The sequence below is a fragment of the Colossoma macropomum genome, unplaced genomic scaffold (assembly GCF_904425465.1).
Source record: "Colossoma macropomum unplaced genomic scaffold, Colossoma_macropomum, whole genome shotgun sequence".
Lineage (NCBI taxonomy): Eukaryota > Metazoa > Chordata > Actinopteri > Characiformes > Serrasalmidae > Colossoma > Colossoma macropomum.
In genome coordinates, this window is record NW_023494799.1 from 23,983,581 (window position 1) to 24,006,912 (window position 23,332).

The 23,332-nt window shown below is 38.0% G+C and overlaps 1 protein-coding gene across 3 annotated transcripts; it reads right to left on the minus strand.

Annotated features, from left to right (window-relative positions):
* Positions 1-184: 184 nt before the first annotated feature.
* On the minus strand, positions 185-19,804 carry zfand6 (zinc finger, AN1-type domain 6). Of its 3 annotated transcripts, none has more exons than XM_036586243.1 (6): positions 19,705-19,804; positions 9,550-9,707; positions 7,063-7,144; positions 5,444-5,535; positions 1,934-2,038; positions 185-1,132 (listed from the first exon to the last, which is right to left on the minus strand). In XM_036586243.1, the coding sequence occupies exons 2-6, from the start codon at positions 9,698-9,700 to the stop codon at positions 984-986; spliced, it is 579 nt and encodes a 192-aa protein (XP_036442136.1). In that variant the 5' UTR covers positions 9,701-9,707; positions 19,705-19,804; the 3' UTR covers positions 185-983. The 3 variants fall into 3 exon arrangements, with proteins under 3 accessions (XP_036442136.1, XP_036442134.1, XP_036442135.1); XM_036586241.1 differs by having other exon boundaries at positions 19,565-19,803; XM_036586242.1 differs by lacking the exon at positions 19,705-19,804 and adding an exon at positions 18,807-19,037.
* Positions 19,805-23,332: the final 3,528 nt, after the last annotated feature.

A 23,332-nucleotide genomic window follows, 5' to 3' on the forward strand; every position in this document is an offset into this window, starting at 1 on the left:
AATGACCAAATTGTGAGTCGCTCTGAATAAGAGCATCAGCCAAATGCTGTACATGTAATAATGTTTGGGCTCACTGGTGTATACGTATACAGTATCTATCAATGTATATATGAAGACACAGTACTGTCCTTTCACACTAGTAACTGAGCTGTAATCTGAACAGGAAAAAAAAAAATCATAGCCATTAATGAAACGCAATTATATTAGTCAACAATCTCCAGAGACAGATCAGAAACACACTCTCATACGTTCGCATATTCACACATACCTTCCTGAATTATTGATTATAAACCCTTTTCATAACATAATAAAAAATCAGACGACAAGGCTAACTGACACAAAAAGGATTTTCACACTTTTTAAGCCGCTGATGTGAAACAGAAGCCTCACCTTCCATTTACATTCAGTATTTGAACATAGAACTGCAAAAGAGAAAAACTTCACTCATACAGTCGTATGCAAAAGATTGAACACCCAAGCCCAACTCAAAGTACATGTTTTTGTTAAAATAAGTGAACACAAATTTCTATAGTGAACTTAAATATGTAATATAAATATATGTAATATATAATATAGATATATAGGCATTTACTGCAATTTTTGCGAGTTTAATAAAAAAAAACCCTAAAATATAAAATGTGCCTTAACTTTTACACAAGACAAAACATGCAATTTGACAAAGGGTGGCCAAACATTTGCATATGACTGTATACCATGTTCATTTATAGATTCCAGAAAAGCCCAGCCCCTCGAGTAGTCTCACCACAATAGAAGGAAAGCCCCATTAGTAATTCAAAAGAAAATATAATAAAATTTTATAAATCTAAACGTCTGTAACATTTCACACAATACAATATTTAGAATGGAAATATATTTCAGAGAACGATGCAACTCAGTGTGGCATGCATGATTGAAGGGTCTATGACAGTTTCAATGTGAAGACGAGGGAAACAGTGGGTGGGGGGGTCCATATCACAGGCCACTTAGATCTTCTTAATTTTTTCTCCAGCCACGACTGGATTTTCTTTTCTGATCTTCTCAGCAGCTTCGGCTTTGTAGTCAAAGGAGCAGTTGTGGACGTCGGAGTATCGATGAACGCCACAGAACAAATTCCCACAGCGACAGTCGAAACCTACCACAGAGAAACAGCAGTTAGCATGTTTAAACTCCGTTTAAACCCAGATATTTCAGCTATTAATCTTAAGACTTATTTATTCGTAACCACTACAAACTACGCAGTAACTGCTCCGAAACTAATATGTAAGGCTGTATTTGGACCAGGTGTTTTTGTATAGAAGAAGTGGCTGCCTGGAACACTCTCTGCTGATATGTAACCATATCAACACTGTTAACATTGTGTTTTGCCTTGTATCCTCCTATATCAACTACAGTAACTAGCTCACTCAGCTAGCTATCCAGATTGGGTACACTACTGTTCAAATGTTCATCTTTTTTTGCTATTTTTTTTTTTTTTTATACATTTTTTATTTTATTTTCAATACTAAAGAGAAACAAAATGTACAATGACAACACAGATACAAATAAATGCTTTCCCCCTAGTTGAGTTGATTCTCATGACATCACAGAAATGAATCCAAAACAGGATTCAACAGGATTCCTTACATATTAGTTTAATTCATTTATACAAGAAGTTCCGGGCACGAAAGCTGATTGGTTGGTCTTTCTTTTCTCAGCATCTTATACAGCTCTACTCATCATTCTGGACACATCTAACATTTCTTTGGTTTTGTTTACAGCTCTCTAGTGTCCTACTAGTTACTTTAACCTGTGAAGTTGCACAGGATAGAATTTTATAAACTTGTCTGCAGCCAAAATATGAAGTATTAGTACTGAAAAGATTTGCCTCTAGGGTTCCCATATTGTGATAAGCCGGACTGATAAAACAGAAACGCTGGGTGTGAGTCTTTCTTACCAGTAAGGCCCACTTTCTTGCGGCAGGTGAAGCAGCGGTTCTTTTTCGGTTTGGATTTGTCCACTTCAGTGGTGGAGGACTGCACCGAGACGTCTGATCCAGAGGCTGTGGAAATATTACCATACTTGTCAGGAACCAAAAAAATAAAAATGAAAACAAACCCTCTAGTGAGCAGGGCTCCAGATCCGCGATCTTGCTAAAAAAAACACAGGAACCAATAAGTGTTTCTGTGGGTTTTGGCTTTTTACAGTAAGATTACTTAACAACTTAACACAACTTGAGACAAGAGTGTGATGGTTTAGGCATGCAGCTCACACAATGCTAACCAGTGAGGTACAAGTTAGCTTGCTGGCTAAATTTAGCATCATAGCTGCAGCACAAGACTAAAGTAGCAAACTTAAAACACGTCTTGGCTGATCGATTACATTTGGAATAAGGCAGGAAACTACATGAATTCGATTTTTCACTGAATCTCTTTAACATAAACTGAAGTAAAAGTGCTCGGAGGCAAAAGGAGACCTAATTATTACAGCATAACAGTTGGCAAAACATGGGGCCAATGAAGGCTAACCATGCTAACACTACACTCACCACCATCTTCATCTAGCTGAAGGATCTCATTGAGTTTCCTCTTTCCTCTCCTAGCGCCGTCCTCCACTGACCCAGCTGACCTTAGCAGCTCACCTATGCTAACGTTCTTCTGAACGCTAGCTTCTGCTGCGCTATCAGATGCTCCTTTTACACAAACAAAATCACTCAATTTTAAAACTCAATAATTTTAAACTCAACTGACCTAACCATGTTCTGCTCACAAACATGTTCTTTATAGATACTGTTGTGAGGTTGGACAACATGTTTCACTGCACCATTTATCTGGACGGAAAATTGTACCACATATTTTTACAGCTTCTGCATAATAATATTCAGCTTTCAGTGCAAAATGCTACACTTTTAAGCTGGGCTACGTTGTTGTAGCTAACCGAAAAAAGGCAAGTTGGAAATTTAAGTTGGAGCTTTAATTGGGTGTCCGAGCGTGAATACAGCCCAAGACCTTTCTGTCTGTACCTGACTCGAACCACTTCATCAGGTTTTGAGGCCGAACCCAGCCTAAGCTCTACATAAAATTCTGCTCAAAACTGATCCAAACAGGCAGTTTAATTACTGTGTAGTGACGTTAACAGCGGTCATTAGATTAAGACTATCTTAAATAAAATATGCTTGTTTGATTACACAACCAAAAAAAAAAAAAACACACCAGAATTTATGTTTTATCTTTCTATTAAAAGCATTACAAACTAATAACACTTATGTTGACTAAAACTGAATTGTGCTGTACACTGTCGGCTAAATTATATTGCTGCCAGTGTTCTGTAAAGCTACTGGGCAACAGCTGCTGTGATCAGTTAAGGCTTCAGCTTATCTGTTCTGTGAGTCAACAATCTTCAACAAATTTGAGTCTCGTTCAGTTCGTCAAAACAATTTCTATACCAATTTCTCAGGGCACCTGAGGGTCTTTGTTAGAGCAGTTAGAGCAGAAATGTGGAACCCTCAGGTTGGACCCAAAGACTGGGAAGAGAAGCCACTGCACTGAAAAAAGAAGAATGCTGCAAATAAGTGCGTTTTCACACTTGGGCCATTTCAGTGTCTGAAGCGGACTCTGAGTCATGGTTTTCTATGCATATGTGAACACGCCAAACAAACTCCTCCCTAACGGCCCCAAAAACAAACCGAACTGAGACCACCTCTCGAAGTAATCTCAGTTCGGGGTTGTTTGTAGTTCATTTTGTGGTTCGACTGATTTGTGCATTGCAAAAACAAAATGGCCTCAGTCCGCTTTTGCTTTGTTTTATAGTGAAGACCTGGAGGCCCACTGTACACACAGCCACAGACTTCCAGCACTTCAGCTGGTAAAACAAACCACAAAGGATCATTTATAAGGTTCTACTCAGGATAAAGCCTGTCCGTGATCTGTGACAAGATAGCAGCGCCGACATATTAAAGCAATAACATGCGAGAGCCCGCTTGATTTTACCGTGTTAAAGGCTTTTGCTGGGCGTGCAACAGAGTTTTAAGCTGTGTTCACACTGAACGTTGAATGAATGAAATTGCAGATGCAGATTTTCGCCCAGTGGAGCTCAGTGAGGAGCACAGCCGAAAATGGAGAAGACATGCAGGGTCATTTTTCCAAATTTGTGTGATGCACTTCGGCCAGTCGTTTCAGCGTGGCCAGTAGGAGAGCAGTAGGTGGGTCTGGTAGCTCCTCTCATCCCCGTCAGAGTTCTAAAGGAGCTGTGGTCTTAAAAAGAAGTGGTCTGAGATCTCAAAGGACCAGAAAGAAAACTGAGTCCTCTTTATACTTAATTTACCTTGTGAACACAAAAAGAACTGAGGTCATTTGCAACTGGTTCCCTTTCAGATTCACTTTAACACAACTTAGTTCGGTTCATTTAAAAAGAACTACACATGAAAACACCCTAAGACACAACTATAAGCGGACACTTCCATAGTAGCACCCTGAACACAGGTAAGGTCAAATCTCTAGAAGCAGACAAAAGAAAAAGAGAAATGAAGTGAATTTACTGAGATTTACTCAAATTTATTCAAATATCCACATAAATAAAATATATTGCAATGCAATTTTTTCTTACAGTTTATTTACTTCTTATAGATATAATATTCTATTAATGTGAAAATGTACATTTGAATAAAGTCAATGCATCACTTTTTTTCATTCTGAAGTTACAGTTTCACTGTGTTGTTCAGCAAGCAGTGACATTAGATTAGGCTATTTTCCATTTTGGAAAAGTGAAAGGAAAATGGAGACTTTCTGGCGTCTCGTTCAGGAACTGGAATATTATCTCTAATCCAGATTGAGCTGATTTTGGAGATGCAGCTCCATACGTGACAAAACAGAAGATGAAGTGATATTTTAGACATTCTGGTTACTGGGACACAGCCAACTGGTCAGCCTGGCAGTCACAGTTCCGTATGTCGGCGGAAGAGACAACAGTGATTGGTCGAACGAGTTCATGTTGCCTGCAAAATCTTGCAAAAATTGCACACAGGGCGAATAAAATGTTGCTTATTCACTGTCCAAAAAAACACGTTCAGTGTGCAAGAAGTGTTCAGTTATACACACGTACAATCTACGCTGAATAAATTGCACAAAAAAAATGTGCTCGGTGTGTAAAGGCAGCTGCAGAGCACTCGTATTTGCCCTGCTTGCTCATCAGCAAGAGATAAAGGGGGATTCTGATGTGTTTCACTGGACTTTGTGCACTTGTTGGAACGTTCTCAAATCAAACAAAGGCAAACAAAGAGGAAGAGAGTGCATTTGAGGATGGGTGGGACTCAGCGAGGTCGTTTCTATGGAATTCTGCTGAACTTTTGTCAGAGCACCCTTGATAACCTGTCACTGTTTCACTCTGAGCTGGAACGGCCTGTGAAGAAGCTACGTCAGAATGATCAGACTAACTGGAAAGAGCGTGAGAGTCAGAGTTAGAGCCATACCTGCTACTTCTTCTGTTTTCCGCTTGTCCTGGGCCTCTGCTGAAGTCTTCTCCTCTTGTGCTTCTACTGCAGGCGTTATCAAGCTTTGACTACTGTAAGAAATTCAGGTATTTGTAAAGCAACGTTTCAGCCAACAGTCAAAATTACACAATTTTCCCCCCGTAGCCCAAAGGTAGCGGATCAGCTGAGGCATATTTGGTGGCTGAAGTTCACCTCATTAGTTTTACACTGAAGATGCCAGGCTAAGGTAGTTTTGTTTAGCATTTTAGCTTCGTCCAAAGCTTGGCTTGGCTTAATGTACTAAAACAATAACCCAGGAGCAAAAATTCTCTCTAATATTATTGGTCATGAGTGCTCACAACTGCCAAATGGATGAACCTGTAATCTAAAAATAAAGGCATAATATTTACGGCAAGCTTTTTCTCTCCATAAGAGCCCATTATAAAGAAAAAACTTAGCGTTGCTTAATGTACTAAAACAACTGCCTAGGAACACCAAATTTCTCTCACATATTACTAGTAATGAGTTCTCTTTACTGCCAACAACACAAACCTGTAAAAAAATATAATTTTTGAGTTAAGCTTTTTATTCTCCATAAAACCCATTATAAAGAAAAAACTTAGTACGGCTTAATGTACTAAAACAACAACCCAGGGACACCAAACTTTTCTTACATGTTACTGGTTATGAGTACTCACTACTGCCAAATGGATAAACCTGTAATTTAAAAATAAAGTCAGAATTTTTACATCAAGCTTTTTACTCTCCATAGAAACCTGTAAAGGCTTGATGTGGCTTAATATACTAGAACAACAAGTTAGGAACACCAAATATTCTTATATATTCCTGGTCATTAATATTCTGCACTACCAAATTGATGAACCAGTAATTTAAAAATAAAGTAATAATAATTTTTATAAAGGAAAAAAGCTTATGGAACCACAGATTTCTTTATTCTTGTTTTTAGGTTCATCTATTTTGGTAGTAGAGAGTATTCAGAGAGTTTGATGTTTCTGTTTCCAGGTCGTCGTTTTAGTACATTAAGCCACGTTAAGCTTTTTCTTCATAATGGGTTCCTATGTCTCCCAAACCTGTACCTAAATCATCATGCACTTGCCTCAAACCACATCAAGTCATTTCAAATATTTCCTAAATTTAATCGCGCGACACTGAACATGGCATGAAGGTATTTCACTTAAATGTTATGACAGTTTGCTGCTTTTATTATTTACTTTTTATTATTTACTTTTATTTTAGCTATGTACTTTTTCTAAACATTATGCTTTTATCACTGTCTTAAATTTACCTTTGCAGCACCTTGAGATTTTCACCTAAATGAAAAGTGCAATAAATAAAATACATCATTATTTATTCATTACTTTTGATTTTTGGTTGAGCCAAAATCTCACAAAATGAGTAGATGATAATGACAACATCAACTTGGCAAACAATGTCAGACAGGTGTAGGTGTATGGCTATTCAGTTGAGTTTAGAGGTAAACCAATCGATTCTATAGAGCAAGGTCAGAGAACTGCATCTCGCCAATGTCTAGAACTGAAACTAAACTGAAATCAACCTTGAAAAAGGATAAATGTGGAGGAAGTGTGAATAAACCATACCTTTGTTCTAGTGCTGATGCAGGCGTGACTGTGGCTGACTGCGTCGAGAGAGACTCTCCTAAAGCGCTGAAGCATTCTGACACTGCAGGCAACAGAAACAAAACAAAATTAACATCAACGGTGGCAACACCTCTGCAAGCAGGCAGCTGGCCGCTTCAGCTCGCTAACTCTAAGGAAACAGGACAAATCTGCTCTTAAACGAACAGTTTGGTGAAAAACTAAACTTCCCTTAATCCCAAATACAGTCAAACTAGCCAAGACATCTGTAGTATCCGAATATTGCCTCTTTAGTTATGACATTTGTAGGTCATGACAAATGCTTGTCTATTAAAATGGACATAAAGACAAAAGACAGGCTTCAAGATGGAAAATTCTAACAATGTAACATACTTTTCTCTATTTTTATAGATAGTAGTATGTCATACAATGTCAGAATACACCAGCATATTCTGGACTTTTTTAAAATTCAAATGCAAACTTGAAAATGCTAATTAAATTGTGTATTTACAATTGCATTTTTCATTGGAGTGCATTATTTAAGATATAATTCAAATCCAAATGCAAAATGTGTATACGTTTTGCTTTTCTGTGTATAATGGCTGGAAATTTAATAGGTAATATGGAAAATGCATGCTCCCTGACATTTAATTACATTATCTTACTGGTCTGACTCTGATATATAAAAAACGGAATAACGATCACCCATTTGCAATTGCATTTCCTCATGGTCACGCTCCAGCTCTGCCAAAAACAAAATGTATTTCACTGTTGTCGGAAGAAAACCTTGTATCTCCAAAATGGTAACTTTACAGGAGAAGAAAAAACCTACTTTATTTTTAATGTAAGTCAATGGAACCAGACTTTTTTAACAAGTCATTTTGGGCTGTTTCTTTTGGTCCGATCATCATGAAATTTACACAGGACCCTGTCTCATTAAACACACCTGATTCCGCTCATCACCTTAGTTAGGCCTTCATAAACTGAATTCTTAGTGTTAGATGAAGGTAAACGCTAATCTCCACAGCATTTTGGCCTGGAAGGTCCCCAGTTTGACATGTCTGCCTTACAGCATCTCAAGTTTGTTGCTTTATTCTGCTAGTTAGCAAGCTAAGGCCTGCTTGAATAGCAACAACACCACACTGGCCCTTTGAGGATAAGGCTGGGTGGCCCTGGCATAATCCATCCTTAGCCGGAGCTGTGAATCTGTCAGTGGCAGCATGTTCAATCACGATGACTCAGAAAAGCAGTCATAACAAATATGGTCCAGATAAAATGACTCAAAAGGTGACAGAAATCAGTGTGCTTTTTCCAGTTCCTGTTATGATGAGCATGTGTGAAGGTCTCATTAGTGAGTAATGGTAAAATTAGGGATGTGCTGAAATTATAGCCACTGAAAATTTTTAGCTGAATATGGTTGAAAGTGGCACTTTCAGTTTTTTTATGATGAAAGAGGAGAAAAAGATGAAACTTTTGGATTTAACAGGTCTATAATGACGTGTCATTTGAGAAATCATTTAAATGGTAATAATATTAAATGATTAATAATCATTAAAAATGCTGTTTGTTTTCTTCGTTCTCCTGCAGCAGATCAGCAACAGTGAAACTCAAACACTGCAGCTACGCTCTGTACAGTCTATAACTTGCATGCTTTTAGCATTAACTTGCACTTTACTTTTTATAAATTCTTTAATGGAAATCTCAAAAATAATGTAACTCAATATATTTTTCCCTCGGGTTAAAAAAAGTTTTGAAAGTTGTTACTGTAAACATGTGAGTTTGTTAGATCCTGCTGAGGTTTATGACTGTTTCTTCTCTAACAGATGGACATTTTGGTGTAAATGGCGCCCTCTGCTGGAGAAACATCAGCCTGCTAGATAAGAGTTCCACATCTACATGCTTTATATATATAAAAACGTGATGTTTTCTGTGGTTACAGCAAAGGCTCTCTGGACTATAGCTTTATATGCCTTTTATTTTTTTCAGAATTTATACCTTTTAATATTTAATATTAAATTATTAAAATTCTAAGTAGCCCTTTAGTTCCCAGTCACTGTGATTATTTCTTTTAAAGCATTGTTAGTATTTAATTATAATTCAAAAGCGATAAATGCAAATTATATAAGAAAGAACACTTTCTTTCAGTTTTCCGGTTCTGTTTTCACCCGAGTTTGTCATGAATAAGGGTTTCTGCCAAGATTTTTTATTTTTGTGCATCAGATGAATTAGCTACCTACCTACAAAAAAAATTAGAACATGGACGCTCTATAAACATTAGCACTGACATGACGGTACTAAATCATTATCATACTCATTATCAGGGTTAGAGTTAGGTTAGCTTTGAATTTTTTTTTTTTTGGTGGAGTTTCTAACAAAGTGGCCAGTGAGTGGACATGCAAGGTAAGTGTAACCTCACTTTGGGCTTTGCTAACTAACTGACAAATCCTGTTTTGTGAAACACCCCAAAAAGGTTCCTGAGGAAGTTCTTACCTGGGTCGCTGACTTTGCCGCTGCCATTCTGTCTCTGTAAAAAGTCTCTGTAGCAGACAGAGCACATGCCATTGGTTCGGGGGTTGCCATAGAAGCCACAGCCCATGGCACACAGCAGAGGCGCCTGAGTTTGCTTGGTCTCCTGAGCCATGTTCTTCCTGTGATTAAGCCAAAGAGAGAGAACAATGTCCAGCTGAACAATTCTCACTTCAAAATGAGGGAAACAAATGGCTAATACTGAAAGATGGGAAGTAATGAATCAAGCACACCACAAGAAGGCAAACAAGTGTAACTAGAAATATAATAGAGAAAGCACTCTTCAGTCTGTTACCAGAAGAAAACGCTGACAAAGAGATGTGAAAAGAATGAGATAAATTACAAAGTAAACTCTATTTTCTCATTATTACTACTTATTATCATATTATTAGTAAGTTCCAAAATTCCATAATTTGCATTGTATGTTAAGGCCTCAGGGAATATCTTTCTCTCCTGCTATTAATTAATTTTTATAGTCCTTTTTAATACCTCTCTCTATCCCTTAGAATTAAAGGACCAATCCCATTTCACCCCTCACCCATACCACTTAGCCCTTAGCCCTCCGTTTTGCATGTTCACATCTAGGGGTAGTGTGTCCTGAGATAGAGGGATGGGGCAAAGTGTTAGGGCTACATGGCCCTGAGGTTTTTCAGAGGCACACTCCAAACAGAGTGTTATGAGAAAAAAGAAAAACCGGCAAGATGGCTGCACAAGCAACCAAAGAAACCCACAAATGTGAGTAGTCTACGTTAAAAATTACGACAACCAGCGTATTATACTAGTTTAATGTCGTTTCAGTGTATTATGGTCCTTTTCTTAGAAGCTAGCTGCTAAAGTTCCCATTCCACATTAAATAGTCCAGCAGTACCAACACCTGAAGTGCCAGAATGTAACTGCTGCACCATTTAAGGTGGAACACGTAAATTCGAATGAGAAGCTGGCGAATAGCTGACTTCAGCTTCATATAACTGAAGAATTAGAGGTGGGTGATAATAAATAATTGTGCCCCCTCTTTGAAGGCATATGGTTTCCTAAATGTAAGTAAAGTCCAGCAGCGAGGTTGCTGAACTTTACCCTCCTCTGCTGTCACTGCAGACTGGCAGGGTCGCATACAGAGCAGCGCTAGTAGCTGTTAATGAAGTAATGTTCTTTTTTTATTTGAGGGTCCCGTTTCGTAGATTTCAACCTCTACCCCTTGTAACTCAGTTCCAAGAGGTAAGGTGACACGAAAAACAAGGGGTAGGGGTAAAAATAAGCAATAGGATTGGGCCAAAAAGGCTGTTTTTATTAAAGATTGAAATGAACAAGCTCTGACTGGCTGCCCTGTATTGTGTCTCTTTAAAAAACAACTGAAACACTCTTTATAACTCAAACAGCTGTAGGCTGAATAGGTGTTTATATGTAAATGCGTTGCACTTGTGATAACACAAAAAACAGTGGATTCAAATCGGGCTGTTTTTCATTTTCAGCTTAATGGACAGGGGAGTAAGCACTATGTTTTGAAATAATGTTTACATATTATATCAAACTCATTTATTTATAAAAAATCTGTTTCCATGATATGTGTCCTTTAATGTTGCTGGTTAGCTAAATTAATGTCATAGCCTACACCATTAACTACTTTTGAAGTTACTCTAAGGCAGCGGTTCTCAGTCTTTTTCATCTCAAGGCCCACCCATTGGTCACCGGAAAGCATAAAGGCCCACAGGGGGTTAAACTTTTTTGCTCAAACAATGCTCTTTTATTTCTGGCCTGACACAAAAACCTTGAGAATTATGACCAGAACAATACCTGTTTGAATGCAATGGGCATATTAGAGATTTTCCATTTCTTTCTTGAGAAATAGACATAAAGTGCCATCACAGACCCACTAAGGACCACTGGCTCTCCATTAGTGCAGGTCCAAAGACCCCAGAGGGTGTTTCGCTTGTGTTACGCAGCCCAGTAGTTGAGAAACCCTGCTCTAAGGGGTTTGCTGATGACAAACATGAATAAAACATGCACAATTTCCAAAAATGCACCTTTTCATCATGATGTATTGGCTACACGTAGCTTTATTGTATTATAAATAAATAAATAAATAAATATATAAATACCCTAGGTGTTACCTTTTATCCCCATACAAAATAAGTACCACCTGAAATGAATACCCCCTGTAAATTTAGGTATTTTGGTAAACATTACAACTGATTTTTGTTCTGTAAAGCTTGCCCACCTCTCAACAGGACATATAAAAATGGAGGTCAGCTCCCTGAAGCCTGACATAGTAAGAAAATGATGGAACTGTAGAGCCTCACATTTTAGACTTACTAAGAGCTCTGAACAACACTCAACTCTTCTTCCTTTGTCATGTTTCTGCTCTATCTGCCTGACTCTCTGTCTCTTTCTCTGCTCACTGCTGGATGACTGTGCTCTCTCCTCTGCTGCTTTCAAACAGGACAGTATACTAGTGCTGCCTTTGGATGTAAGATTGGATAAAAAGTTAACAGCTGCGATTAACTTAAACAATGACAGAAGACTCTGATATCACATATATGGCACATATCAGTCTTAAATACAATCAGGTTTCCAATAGCATCACGTCATAGAAAATGATACAAAGCATTACACCCACCTAACTCATAGCCTCATAGTGCTTAAAAGAGTAGCCCAAAAATCCCAGAGAGGGTAACATTTAATGAAATGTACTGTGGACTAAATCTCACTATGCAAAATGGTTCTAGCTGCCATTCATTATCAGTAACATTAACATTTTTGGAGTGATATTCTATTATGGGAATCAGAATGTAAGACATGACTCAGTAGCCATGTTTACATGCAGCCTAATAATCCGTTAATAATCCAACTAATAGCTCAATCGGAATAGAATACGTCCATGTATGCACCTCAATCGGAAAAAAATTGTCCGATTGAGGCCATTCGGAACACAATTTCTATTCGATTGAACGAGGTGGGTAATCCTGTAAATAATCTGTTAAATAGAAGAATAATAACCGTGTAAATGCCTGTATCTGATTACGTTCCCAATCGGAAAGTTTAAGTACGCTCTGCGCGTGTGCCTCACTTCACAGTGAAAGTTCACAACGTTCAACATGCGGGAGCAGAAACTGGTCTGCAGAGGGGACAAAGTTTATGCTCTGATCTTTAAAAGACGGCGGTGGAACGGGCGTCCAGCTTATGGGTCTCAGAACACGACGTCTTCCTCTCGCCCTTCTTTAATAAGCACATGTGAAGTACGATTTCCTGAGTCTGACATCATTTTAAAGCAATTAAAAACACAAGCGCTGCTCACTGCTGCTCGTCTCACTCTGACTGGACTTGTGTGGTGTTGTCATGGTAACGTGTTCACTAAGTGGTTCTATACACATGCGCGTGATTTAGGATCGAATTACTTGTGCTTGTAAAAAGAGATCGGACTGTTGAGTGGAGTGCATACAAACACCTCAGTCTTAATCTATAATTGGAATGTATTCAATAGGTGTGGCATCTTTAACAAAGACGTTAGGAGATTCTTAATGTATCTATCCATTCATTAAAGTATGTCCAAAGTACATTCTAAGGCTTATTATTCAGTACATGCAAACTAGCCTGTTGTAAGTTATTGTTAGGAGTTCACAGTGCATTTTTCTGAATGCTGCTTCTGGCAGCGTGTCTTCCTGTTGCTAAGCAAAAGTAGCATCCTACCTGTCAATCAGCTGTGCTAGCTGGCTGTCGTTTTGACATTTACAGGCAGAAAAGGTCGGTCACGTCCTTTCTAGGAAATGATCTACTATTATCTAGCAAGTCAGAATCAAATCAAATTACTTTTATTATCATGTCACGTTCACACTAGTGTGAAGGCAAGTAAAAATCTTGCTTGGTCCCTTATTTAGGGCAGTTTTAGTTACTTAAATATATAGGAAATGAATATACAACAAGTACACATTACCATACACACTATATCCACTATCCTATCACAAAATATGCAGATATAAAAGATACTTGGGTATCACTGGGTATGAAAAATGATGATATTGTGACTACAAAGTGTACAAAATATAAAACATTTTGATAGTATATTGCAAAACATACATGACAAATATTTAAGCCTCCTTTCACCCTGTTCTTCAATGGTCAGGACCACCACAAGACCACCACAGAGCAGTGGTGTATTATTTGTTAGGTGGGTCATTCTCAGCACTGCAGTGATGCTGACATGGTGGTGGCGTGTTAGTGTGTGTTGTGCTGGTGCGAGTGGATGAGACACAGCAGTGCTGCTGCAGTTTTTAAACACCTCAGTGTCGCAGCTGAACTGAGAACCAAAAATATTCAACCAACAGTCAATGCCCTGTGACCACTGATGAAGGACTAGAGGACGACCAACACAAACTGTGCAGCAGCAGATAAGCTACCATCTCTGACTTCACATATACAAGGTGGACTGACAAGGTAGGAGTGTCTAATAGAGTGGACAATGAGTGGACACAGTGTTTAAAAAACTCCAGCAGCACCGCTGTGACTAATTCACACACCACCATGTCCAAGAATGACCCACCACCCAAATAACACCTGCTCTGTGGTGGTCCTGTGGGAGTTCTGACCACTGAAGAACAGGGAAACAAAGTATGCAGAGAAACAGATGGACTACAGTCTGTAATTGTAGAACTACAAGGTGCTCCTATATGGTCAGTAGAGCTGATAACATGGACATTGAATGTAGATACAAGAAGGTGCACTTAATGAAGTGAACAGTCTGTGTACATCGTAAACTTTAATGTAATGTAATGTCCAGTACAGACAGCCTGTCTGATATACGTGACCCTGAGTAGGCACTATATCATACATGATGCACAGTACAGAGGAGAGTGGGTGACCGTCTGTAGAGGGTGTGCAGTCCGCAGTGAGCTGTTGTCTTACAGTAGAATGAGTGCAGATGGTTAAGTGTGCCCCCCCGGATCAATGTTATGCAAGGTTAGTAGTTTTTTGTTTTGGCAGTTTTCTGATTCACAAACGTGAGTTTCTCAAAACTAACTTTTCTATTACCAGTTGGCTTAACTAGGTAACGTGAATAGATGTTTAAACAGCTGCCTGCCACCATTTATTCCTTGTAAGCCGGCTGCTATTGTGATTTACATAACTAGATTATTGATTTTCTCCTCCCTCAACGCCCCCTAATTTTACACAGAGCTCAGATTCCTTTGGGATCCAGTGGATGAAAGGGAGACCACCAGGAACATGAACAAACAAAGTAAAAAAAAAACATCAAATTTAATTCCAAACTGACTTTAAGAACAACAGCGAGTCATGGCAGGTTTCTCAACGAAAACCAGAAGCTACTTGAAAATAAGGGACTTCTTCAAGCCTAAAGACTGCAGCAGGAGAAGGAAGAACCCATTTTTCCTTCCTTTTCCTTCTTAAAGCGTGTTGTGCTGTGAAGGTTCCTATTTCTGCATTAAGATGATAGAACATTTTCCTGTCCAAATTTAAAGGTGAAGTATGAGGGAGCAAGATTAAAGAACCATCTTTAGTCTCCATTCCTGAGTCAGTGCTGCTTTACAAGCTGAAAATGCTCCCACAAGAAGATTACACCGTAATACAGAATCAGCAAAACTCAGATTTTTTCCACAAATGTGGCTCTTATGGACTCAGTTAGGCCAGCATGTGGTGGGTATAATCTTGCTAAAGCACAAAGGCTTTCAGGCCTCCTATTTTAGACTCACTGTGGTTACACAGTGATGTATTAACACTGGCGATTGTGATCACAGACTGCTGGTGTAATCAAATTAGCACTTTAGCATTGCAGTGTCTACTTACAAATGAGCTGTATGTGTTTGTAATGGAAATGAAACGTGAAGCTTAGAAAGACCCCTGTACGGCCAAAAGCATTAGAGAGGGCAGGTACTGATGTTGGATGGTCAGTTCTGGATCACTCCAACTCATCCCAAAGGTACTGGATCGAACTCAATCACTCCAGAGAACATAGTTCCACTGCTCCACAGCCCAAAGCTGGGGGGGCTCTGCACCCCTCTAGCCCATGGTGACTTTAGGCTTATATGCAGCTTCTCCAGAGTGTCCCATTGTTTTGGTCAGTACTTTTCTATGGATATTATACAAGCTGTATCAGCAATGGGTGCCCCTTAAAGGAGAATTAGACAGATTTTTTAAAGGTTTCTGTACATTTAAATGATTAAATTGGAAAACAACCTAATGTTTGGTTTGATGTGAAATGCTCTGTTTTACAAAAAGTAAGGTGCATGCAGTGTGTTCTAAGCCAAACACGTCCCCAAATAATACTTGCATTTTCAGAATTAACATTATTTTACCATCATGAACATTATATATAAGACGTCCAAAAGCATGTAGGTTCACTGGTTGTTGTGGATAGTAAATAAAATGGTTATGAAGACCCCTGGTTCCTATTACTACCACTGCAATGAAATTAATCAACCATTTCAAATAAAACCACTCTGAATGACTTTGTTTACAGTGCAGCAATGGAATAATGCAGAAAGGAAAAGAAAATAATTCTGTTCTGTTACTTTGATGTATGTCTACTTCAAACATATTGATGGGACTGTGGTAGGGGGCCCAAGAGTAAACCCAGGGGCCAGAAATGCAAGAAAGGAAGACTTTGTTTACATCGCAGCAATGGAATAATGCAGACATTTTGATAAATTGCTGTACTTTCCTTTTAAAGTAGGTGAATTCACTAATTAGAAGGGTATACTTTTGGACACAGAGTATGTATCCCTCTATCTAACCACACAAAAGCCACTAATCACTCCCTCACAGCATGCAAACTGTCCAACAATATAAATTCAAGAAAAATGACATGTAAAAATGATCTCCCAGTCCAGAAACAGTTCAAAAGTTCAAATAAAACACGCAGCTTGTCACAAACTAACATGCTACAACCTGAAGATCAAGTCTTATCAGCACAAAAGAGCAGCTCGGTCAATGTTTAAGCCAAACTGCAGTGTCTAAACCAGTCAGGCTGCCATCTAATGGTACTGTCATTTATCAAAACAAGACATAAAAAAGATTTAAAGTGAACTGATACTCACCAACATACATAAACATTCACATAGACTTGCCCGGCTGTACGCTAGGTGAGTGAATGTAGTAGAACTTCTGCCATTCACTCTCGCTCACATGGGCTGCCCTGTGATGAGCTTAGAAAAACCCCATGTGCTGGCACTAGCAGCAAGCATGCTGCTCGAGAGGCTTGACAGAAACTGTGCGTCTAAGCAGGGGGATTACAGAGCTCTCCATGGCTTTGGGAGGAACACAACAAGCTCTTGAACTAGAGCTTCAGCCACAGAGACTGAGAAGAGCCAAGAGTTTCCAGCACCCCAGCAGCTCCAGTGAAAAATAGCTAGCCTCGGTAACTAATCCTCAGGAGCTGCTCGCCAAACATGCGAGTTTCAGCTTCAGTGCTGGCGTCTACTTCATTAGTTTGGCCAATCTCTTTTTAATTTCATACTTCGCCATGACTTCAGCGTGGTCCTGGATATTAGGGCTGGCAATTCTGTTAGTATTCACACAATTTACCAATTATTTTCATAAAAGAATCATATCGCTATTGCAGATCATTCTCAGACCAACGTCTACACCTCTAGGGTTGCACGGAAAGCCAATCTGGTGTTCCGGATTTGAAATAAGCAGAAAAATCTATGAGCAGAAACTTAATCTGAACTTTTTAATTGCCTCCTTTTTCTTTATTCCTCCTATCAGTCAGAGAGGATGTTCAATTCAGTAATCAGATTTTTACAAATTACATTACCCAGGCTCTTATTACCAGATTACCTGAACAATATTAAGAGACAGTGTTTTTTTATTCATTCCATATTTACCATGTTTTTTCCTGCTGCTTCTTTCTTTTTATCTGTGTTTCTGTCTTTCAAAGATTCAAAAAGGATTAACTAGGAAGCTTTTACAAACACTTAAAAGGCTCATATGCTACATTCTTCTTGTATCTTATTCCTTTCACTGAAGTCCACATAATTTTATGTGGTGGATCATTCTCAGCACTGCAGTGACACAGTGATACGTGTTAGTGTGTGTTGTGCTGAAATGAGTGGATCAGACACAGCAGTGCTGCTGGAGTTTTTAAACACTGTGTCCACTCACTGTCCACTCTATTAGACACTCCTACCTTGTCAGTCCACCTTGTAGATGTAAAGTCAGAGACGATCAGCTCATCTGCTGTTGCACAGTTTGTGTTGGTCATCCTCTAGTCCTTCATCAGTGGTCACAGGACGCTGCCCACAGGACGCTGTTGAATATGCTCAGTCCAGCAGTGACACTGAGGTGTTTAAAAACTGCAGCAGCGCTGCTGTGTCTGATCCACTCAGACCAGAGCAACACACACTAACATGCCACCACCACATCAGTGTCACTGCAGTGCTGAGAATGACCCACCACCCAAATAATACCTGCTCTGTGGGGGTCCTGATGATCGAAGAACAGGGTAACAAAGTATGCAGAGAAACAGATGGACTACAGTCTGTGACTGTGGAACTACAAAGTGCTCCTGTATGGTCAGTGGAGCTGATAAAATGGACAATGAGTGTAGAAACAAGGACATGGCTTTAAATGTTATGGCTGATTGGTGTATATATTAGTTCATATGTCAATGTGGTCACCAGTAGTACAGTTATCAGATGTAAACTGACTCGGACATCCAACACTCCAAATAACAGCCTACACAAAGTGCAAAGTGACCTACTGTTTAGACTTCATCTGTTATTTTGTTTTTGACATGTTTCAATATTTTTTTTTTACTTTGTACTACTACTACTACTATTATCATTATTATTATTATTATTATTATTTACATATATTTTACTTTTTTAATTATTAATTTTATTAAATATTTAAATTATTACCTACTTTAAATTTTGGAATGCTTACTAGTTTGCATTTAACTTGTCTTTATTTCTTGGTTTGATATGAAAGGGTAAAACCAAAGTATATATCAATGTTTATTACTCTTCAATACTTGCTACACTGCAAATGAGGGTCACTCTCAATGTACTGTGCAGATTCTACTTTTAATCTGGCCTATTTGCAATAGTGCAAAGCAGCTCAGCTTCAGGCAAGCACAGACAGGCAGCGTTAGCTATTATTGTTACAATATCAATATTTTTCAAAAAATACGATTGTTGTGACAACAACAAGACTGTCTTAGGTGCAGATACTTTTAATTATCTACCTTTGACTACTAAATTGTGCCATCCTACCTCAAAAAGTCCCCAAGATGTCACTTCTAAAATTGTCTTCGAGCCATATAACCTAGTTAGGTTAGCTAGTCATGAGCTAAAATGAACAGCTCCGAATTCGTAACAGACAGTCTATATGGTAACTTAGATCAAAATCAAACACGCCCGCTTAACACCGATTGGCCATTTTCGCAGAAACCACGCCCATCTCCATATCACGATTGGACCAACGCTGCGTCAATCATCTCTTTAAGTTAAGAAGAGTTAATAACGTCAGAAGGAGTTTTAATACAGCTGAAATATGACAACATTTCCAAAGATATGCCCAACAGTTTATTAACTAGCTGTTTTAGGTACTCGAGGCTTAGTTATAATCGTCAAGAACTTTCGGAGCTAGCCAAAATTAGCCCAAATGCCAACTAGAAGTGAATAACAACAGAACTAAGCTCGGTTAAGCTAGCTAGGTTAACTGCTAGCTAACTGTTGTTTATCTCTTTCGTCTACCTGCAGTTTGCCTAGTAAGTCACATATAACCACTTATAATACATACAGCTAAGGTTTTTAGCGAATGTCTGTGAGCCAAAACGTTGTAGCAGGGTTTACTAATCCTGTCTCTGAAGCTGGCTTCCTATTTGCCAGCTTCTTGTTCGAATTTTCCCGTTCCACCTTAAATGGTGCACCACTTACATGTAACCGCGGAACCATTTAAGGTGGAACGGGAAAATTTGAACAAGAAGCTGGCGAATCGTTCTCTCTGAGAGTAACCAAACTGAGCTCACCTCCTCCTCTGGACTTCACCAGCTGTTTCGGGTAAATACGGACGAACTTTTCCTCCCGGCGTCAATAAGTGCGTTAAACCACTCGGTTGCGGGCAACAGCGGAAGATTTACTCCACTAAATAAGACTGTTAGATGCTTACTGAGCGATTATCAGGGCTGGAGGTCGTCTTTCAGCAGCTCCCCCACCCAGAAACTGCCTGTTTGTTACTGCTGTCACCCTCCGTCCCCCCCACTGTAATCTCTGGCGTCATACATGTTCCAACAATGATGTCTTTTTCGCATGTTTACGTCATTCGAGGCTCATTTTTTACATCCTGTACCTTTTAATTTTCACATTTTTTTGTCTGCAGTCTTTGTGGATCAGTGAGAGCTGCCCGAAACGTTTTGTCAGTAAAACTATCCAGGAGTTCTTCTATAGTTTTACAGAAAATAGGAAGTCTTCATGAAGCTGTTTCTGAAACGAAGGCCAGAAACCACTTTCACAAAACGTCTCCAAGCGGTTTAAGTTTAGTGTAAACGTCCCAAAATTCTGCATTACGGCTTTAGACTTCTATAACCAGTCCAAACATTGTCTCATTAAGACTTATAAAGTGCTCTTCCCAGGCCTTTTTATGTACTTTTAAAGGAGAATTCCACCAACCTTTCGAAATTTCTGCATAATTAAATGGTTAAACAAAGTAATTCAGAGTGGTCTGATATGAAATGCTCTGTTCTGGAGAAACTTTCCGAGTCAGAATTGTTCACAGTGGTGGTGATAGTAACCAGACGTCTCAAGAGTTTAACACCTCTAAAAGCTCCCTTACCAAAAGATGTTACACAACATAATTATGAATATGCTGCCTGATGCTTGAGCCATTGATTTATGATACATTTGCACTAACTTCATTTCCTAAGACATGTTTTTAAAATATATATATATATATATATATATATATATATATATATATATATATATATATATATATATGAAGAGGTTCATGCAGGGTGTTGTATGTCAAAATAGTCTTTTATAGATTTCTGGATTAAAGGGCCCATGTTGTACATTTTTCCCAGAGGTCTACTTATCATATTTGCATAGGTTTATGTGACAAATACAATCCTAATTCATTTTTCCTTTTACAATTTTATCTACACTCCCTTTATCCATTATAATAAAAGCTTTTTATGTTTAAAAAGCAGTCCAGTTGGACACACTCCTTATAAATTCAGTTTGAGTTAGGTGGAAATATATAAATGTGACGGTTTGTGTGACATTACAGAGTGAATTCAAAACAGGCTGTTTTAGCACATTTTTTTCCATTTCCATACATGGACTGTATGGACTGCAGAGTGAACAGAATGTTTTGACATGGTGTTTACATACTACATCAACTTTTTTATAAAAAAAAAAGTGAAAATTTTCAGTTTTCCATGACATCCCTTTAAAACTGTTCTAGCATCTGCATTATGGTCAGGGCTAAAGAACAATGAAAGAGCAATGAATTCAAACAAACCCTTTAAAATGATAAGATTTTTGTGACATCACAAAAGCAATTAATTCAAACAAACTCTTTAAATTGACAGAACATTTTGTGACATCACAAAGACAGTGAGTTAAAACAAACTCTTTAAAGTGATGGAATGTTTTGTAACATCATAAAAACAATGAATACAAACAAACTCTTCAAAATGATGGAACATTTTGTGACATCACAAAAACAATGAATTCAGCTTAATTCTTTAAAGTGAAACCTTTTGTGACATCACAAAAACAATTAATTTAAACAAACTTTAAAGTGACATAACACATTTTGACATCACAAAAACAATTAATTTGACCAAACTCTTTAAAGTGAGAATGTTCTCTGACATCACAAAAACATTGAATTCAAACAAACTCTTTCAAGTGACAGTATTTTTGTGACATCACAAAAATAATTCTAACAAACTCTTTAAAGTGATTGAATGTTTTGTGACATCATAAAAACAACAATTCAAACAAACTCTTTAAAGTGATGGAACATTTTGTGGCATCATAAAAACAATTAATTGAAACTTACTCTTTAATGTGACAGAACCTTTTGTGACATCACAAAAACAATGAATTCAATCAAACTTTGAAGTGATAGAACCTTTTGTGACATCATAAAAACAATGAATTTAAACAAACTATTTAAAGTGACAGAATTTTTGTCACATCATAAAAACAATGAATTCAAACGAAGTCTTTAATGTGACAGATTTTTGTGACATCACAAAAACTATTCAAACAAAATCAATTGACAAGTTTTTGCGTAAAGGTCACAAAGTGAATCATTACGGAGCAAATAGTAAGTGATTAAAGGAACATTCCAAGTTGTTTTTAAGCTGGAAGATTACAGTGTAATACTGCAGTCTTTGTGCAAAACTGCTGATTTTCCAAATTTTAGACAAATGTGGCTCTTACAGACTCAGTTAGGCCAGCATGTGGTTAAGTTTAATCTTGCCAAAGCACAAAGGCTTTCAGGCCTTCTATTTTAGGCTCTCTCTGGTTACATGGTGATGTATTAACACTGTAGATTATGAACAGTTCAGTGCTGCTGGTGTATTTAACCCTTCTATTATCTTTGGGGTCGGTTTGACCCCATTTAATGTTTAACCTCTCTAAATAAATGATTGACCATTTGTTCCTTCATATTTAATGACTTTTCTTAATTTAATGGGGGCAACTGGATAAACATAAAATTAATATAATGATGTTTTCAATGTCCTGTACACATTTTTCTACACATCAGCGTTCTTTGGGGTCAGTTTGACCCCAGGCTGTTTTTGCTGTATTAAACACTAGAAACATGATAATTTTACACATATTTATTTTAGCTGTTTTGGATGATATTGAGGTCTCTATAACATGCAATTTTATAATCTTGAAAATGTCCCTCTGCTTTAGGGCCCTAACCTAAAACAACCACACCTGTAGTAGTGCAAGAACCACTGATAGTTCACACCACATGGAGGAAGGAAAACAGAATTCCCACCAGAACTTCCCAGCAGTTTAAATTGCTGAGGTCAAATTGACCCCAAGGATAAAGATGATAGTAAAACTGAGGATAACAGGAGGGTTAAATTTGCGCTTTAGCATAGCAAAACCAGTCACAAGTAAGGTTTTGGGCAGATATGACTTTAAGCATAAGGCTGACTGAGAAATCCTGGTTTTTACATTTTTACACAGTTTTAATTTTCATATTTTGGCTGAAGCTTTAGAGGGTTGGTGAAGCTGCTGACAGTAGCAGGTTACATTATCTAGCAGGTTAGCTGGTATGACCAATGTCCACCTAAAAGCTCATTTTTACCACAGAGAAAAAATATATATCCATTTAGTAAGTCATAACAATGATAAAGTTTCCCAAAATTGATATTCAGTATCTCTTAATTATGACATAGCATCTCACAATATAGACTTGCTGTCTCATAATAATGACCTACTATGTCATAATGGTGACTTATAACCTCATAATTATGACTTGCTAACTTATAATAATGAGATCTCTATGTGGAGAAAGTTTCTTATAATTCCAACTTTGTATCTCATAATTATGACTTGGTATCTCATACTAACAACTTAGTATCTCATAATTATGACTTACTAGATCATAAACATGACTTGCTATCTCATAATTACAACTTAGTATCTTACAGCTATGACTTACTAGATCATAAATATGACTATCATATAGAAGAATACATTCATTTCCTGAACACAGAACACCACTGTTATGGTTTTGAGTGCTAGTACTTCACTGCACCTCA